This window comes from Trachurus japonicus, chromosome 17 (genome assembly GCF_045865225.1).
Source record: "Trachurus japonicus isolate A0001 chromosome 17, Traja_1.0".
NCBI lineage: Eukaryota > Metazoa > Chordata > Actinopteri > Carangiformes > Carangidae > Trachurus > Trachurus japonicus.
In genome coordinates, this window is record NC_140923.1 from 18,848,214 (window position 1) to 18,852,249 (window position 4,036).

General features: G+C 39.7%; 1 protein-coding gene across 1 annotated transcript; it reads right to left on the reverse strand.

Annotated features, from left to right (window-relative positions):
* Positions 1-550: 550 nt before the first annotated feature.
* Positions 551-3,744, reverse strand: LOC146970494 (G2/M phase-specific E3 ubiquitin-protein ligase-like). Its single transcript, XM_085805924.1, has 6 exons — positions 3,083-3,744; positions 2,472-2,782; positions 2,025-2,200; positions 1,607-1,779; positions 1,258-1,472; positions 551-807 (listed from the first exon to the last, which is right to left on the reverse strand). Exons 1-6 carry the CDS (start codon positions 3,742-3,744, stop codon positions 551-553), a joined length of 1,794 nt encoding a protein of 597 aa, XP_085662050.1.
* Positions 3,745-4,036: the final 292 nt, after the last annotated feature.

Genomic DNA, 4,036 nt, shown 5'->3' on the forward strand with positions numbered 1-4,036 from the left:
CTTCATGGAAGAACAAGGTATCCTTGATTCATTGAATGAAATACATCTTTTTTGTCTGCATTATGTTTACTTGCCAAGAATTCAGCAGGCAGTGACAGAATTTATTAACCAATGGAACAATCATGGCCTCTCCACACAGGGGGGGCAGACACCTCTTCAGTTGTGGCATTCAGGTGTTATTAACAGTATTGGAATTCTGCCGGTTATAGATGACATTATTCATATGGATACACACTATGACATCAATGAACATGAGCCTTTGCCAGGACTTCAGACTAATAACAACATTATAATTCCAGACATTAACATACCAATCAATGAGACCACAATGAACATGATTCGACAAGTGAATCCTGTGGAAAATGATGGGAACTATGGCATTGATGTGTTTTTCTCACTCCTGAACATATTTCGGTAAGGAGGCTATGCATCTATATCTATGTGTTGTTGTTTTTTCAAAAATGTTTTGTGAACAATTTGTGAAACTAATAAACAATGCCTAAATGACAGTTGTAGTTAACCAAAAAAGTGAGACACTTGCATATGGTATTCAGGGTCTGCCAAATCCATAGGTGTTCCCTAAGGCAAAGTCAAACTTTTCCTTAAAGACCTGGAATGAAACATGGAGAGGCAACCTAATGCAGTTAATGCATGTGTTGGCCTTCGGAAACATTGGCGTGGAAGAGAAGTCATCATCTCCTTGATGAATGAATTCCACAGATGGACTTGGTGAAAAGCCGATGGGAGGGACAACAGACGCGCCAGTTGCAAAGGCCAATACCTTTTGCAGTTTAGATGGCCCTTCATCTATAAAACAGAACAGAATCAACCAATAATGAAATCATAGTGCTTAACTCTTGAAAGGTTACTGTTGCTTTAAATGTATAAACTGTTCCAACATATTTATTAGACTTCCCCTTTAAAGTCTTTACACTCAATAGTAGCTTATTATTAATAAATGATTTATTTCTAGTCAAACTGTCTCATTTCTAGTCAAAATTAATCTATTATACTTTTTTTTTTTTTTGACTAGAAATAATACAAATATTCTTGGTAAGATTTTGAGTTTTTGCAGTGTTTGATTTTGGTTCAGATCTCAAAACATGAGTTATTTGTTATTGATGACAGTTCAAAGCTTCTGTTACGTTGTTTTTTTGTTGTTGTAATGTTTAATCAATAAAACAACATTGACTCAAAAAAAAAAAAAAGATTTATAATTATCAACCAAAAGGCAAGGTTCTAAGTCAGTTATTGTACCTTCTGCATCTTGAAGATAGTCTCGCCAGAAGGCAATCACCACTTCCTCTGCAACTCTCCTGTTGCTCCCTTCTGGTGATGGACGAATGTTGAAAAGATCATCTACTTGGTCAGCAGTCAGGGTGTTTGGTTCATAGCAGAACAGGGGGCGAAAGCTGTCTGGATGTTCCTTGATTTTCTCCAGAACCCCTAGAGTTTTCAGTCCTTCACAGAATCTATAAGAAACAAACAAAAAACACAACAACAATAATAAAAAAACAATTATGTTTGTTTAATTCATTCATAATTACTTGTTAATGGGTAAAAGTCTATTCCATATTCTGACTAACTGTACACCAACACTGAATACCTTTGAAATGGCCCTTGAACCCGGTGGATCACCTGGAACATTACAATGTCTTGCACCAGGAGATCCCTGTCTCTGATTGACCGAAGATGCCTCAGGCATCCGGCATTGGCCAAGTAGTCCAGCAGGGGGGCCTTTGCCTTTTCAAGGTCTTCAATGGTTGTGCTTTCTGATACCTGGCATCACAAGGAGCAGCATATTGGCTTGTTATACAGCAGAAGCTACTAATTAGTTAATTTTTTGGCAAAGGCCAACGCTTATGTGAAAACATCGGTAATAATAAATGAACAGAATATGGCACAAACATTTTTAAAAATCTGCCTTGATCAGTCCTCATAAAGTGACACATTTGTTGATTAAATTATGACATTTCAGCATTGTGTCTGTTATTCCTGTCATCGTAGAAAGAGTTGCAACTGACCTTTCTTACTTTCTCCAAAAGGTCCAAATCAGCGATGTCTTCCATAACTGGATTTGGCGGAACATCAACCAGTAAGGAAAATAGTACTGGTGAGAGGAAGTTTGGTGGGGGACCACCATGCACCAAACTTATTGCGATGGCCCCGCCTGCCATATAATACCAGTCCTCTCTTAGAGCTGCAAAACAACAGAATAAGAGGAACTGTAATAATACTAGAAAAGAACTACATAATGAAATCACATTTTATTGTACAAAATTAAATGATAAAATCAGACCAAAAAACAAAAAGTTGCATGTAAAAGTCACAATAGATACAAATGGCTATTCTTTAGATAGGAGGGAGAGAGAGAGAAAGAAAGAGAGGGAGAAAAAATAAAGAGAGAGAGAGAGAGAGAGAGAGAGAGTGAGTGTGTGTGTGTGTGTGTGTGTGTGTGTGTGTGTATGTACCAGTACTGTTGAGAGCAATGTTTTTGCTGGTTTCTTTTCCCTCAAACATGGCGGACTTTGCAATGCTCTCCATTAGGAGCCTCAAAAATTCCCTCCTTGGACCTCCTAAATCAACTCCTTCTTCGTTTTTTCCCATGTCATCCGAGAACTTTATAGACATCATCACGTTGGGCGCATAGGACAACCTCTTGAATCCCCGGAGGGCTCCGTCCCAAACAGCAGATCTATTTATGTTAAATCTGCACACCCTCTTCACATTAATTTTGCTGGCCAGTTTCAGCAGTATCGCCTGAACCGGAACATTTTCAACGCTATGAAAAAACACAAAATATAATGATGATCAGAAACACAGTAATGTGACATCATACAAAGCTTACCGGAACACTTCAGTTTGTTGATAGGGGTAATGGCTGATTAATGAAACACATACTTTTGAAAGAAATAATTGTTTTTTGTGAGCAGACAACAAGAGAAGCTACACAATGTCCCTTTAATCCATTAATTGTTCCATTACCCATATCATAACATCATGTAAGGACTAATGATTTACAGTCTATGTAAAGGATCAGATTATCCTTATTTGTCAAACTCAATCTGTGTGCACTACTCACATGCGACTCTGCATACTGGCAACTATTGCCTGCTGTAATTCTTCATCCTCAGAGCAATCATCAGGCATAGCACCAACAAGTGTTAAATAAGAAGAGTAGTTGTCCTCATCAAGACTGCTTGTTCCATCACGTCTTGCAAGCCAGACTTCCTCTGGACCACTTATGCCTCTTGTACTGCTTGAGCCAGGAGGACGACTCTCAGGACCACTGGTGCGAGGAGTACCATCACTTGCTGCAAGGCCCCCTCCATCAGGAACACTTGTGCCTCTTGTACTGCTTGAGCCAGGAGGACGACTCTCAGGACCACTGGTGCCAGGAGTACCATCACTTGCTGCAAGGCCCCCTCCATCAGGAACACTTGTGCCTCTTGTACTGCTTGAGCCAGGAGGACGACTCTCAGGACCACTGGTGCCAGGAGTACCATCACTTGCTGCAAGGTCCCCTCCATCAGGAACACTTGTGCTTCTTGTACTGCTTGTGCCTAGAGAATCACTGTCAGGACCACTGGTGCCAGGAGTATCATCACTTGCTGCAAGGCCCCCTCCACCAGGAAGACTTGTGCCAGGTTTACAGTTACATCTTTCCCCACTGGAGCTGGTGCCAGGGCAATCTTCGTCATCACTGCTAATGCAAATACTAGCCCTTGTAGTCCTTGTTGACATTGAATGGGTGGTATCAGATGGAAGTTGGTTACCGTCTTCATCTTTACTGTCCTCCTGAAATATATAAATGTGTGTGTGTTATAATATATATGTAATTGGTAATAACAAATAAAAAAGGCACACTTACCAAAAGCATCCTTGATGGTTTTACATACAGAGCTTTAGTTTTATAAACCTTGTGGATAAGAATACCATTCAGCTCAGATAGATTGTGACTGTGTCAGTATAGCACATGCCATGATTTATTACTTCTAAAAGACATGTGACCACTTTTTTTTTTTTATTAAAGAAA

Excerpts from the sequence above, each read along its gene's own strand:
- LOC146970494 (XM_085805924.1), bottom strand. The coding sequence starts at position 3,744 with ATGTCAACAAGGACTACAAGGGCTAGTATTTGCATTAGCAGTGATGAC. Across the intron at positions 1,473-1,606 it reads GTTCAAGGGCCATTTCAAAG|ATTCTGTGAAGGACTGAAAA; the intron begins GTATTCAGTGTT and ends TGTTTCTTATAG. Across the intron at positions 808-1,257 it reads CTATCTTCAAGATGCAGAAG|ATGAAGGGCCATCTAAACTG; the intron begins GTACAATAACTG and ends TCTGTTTTATAG.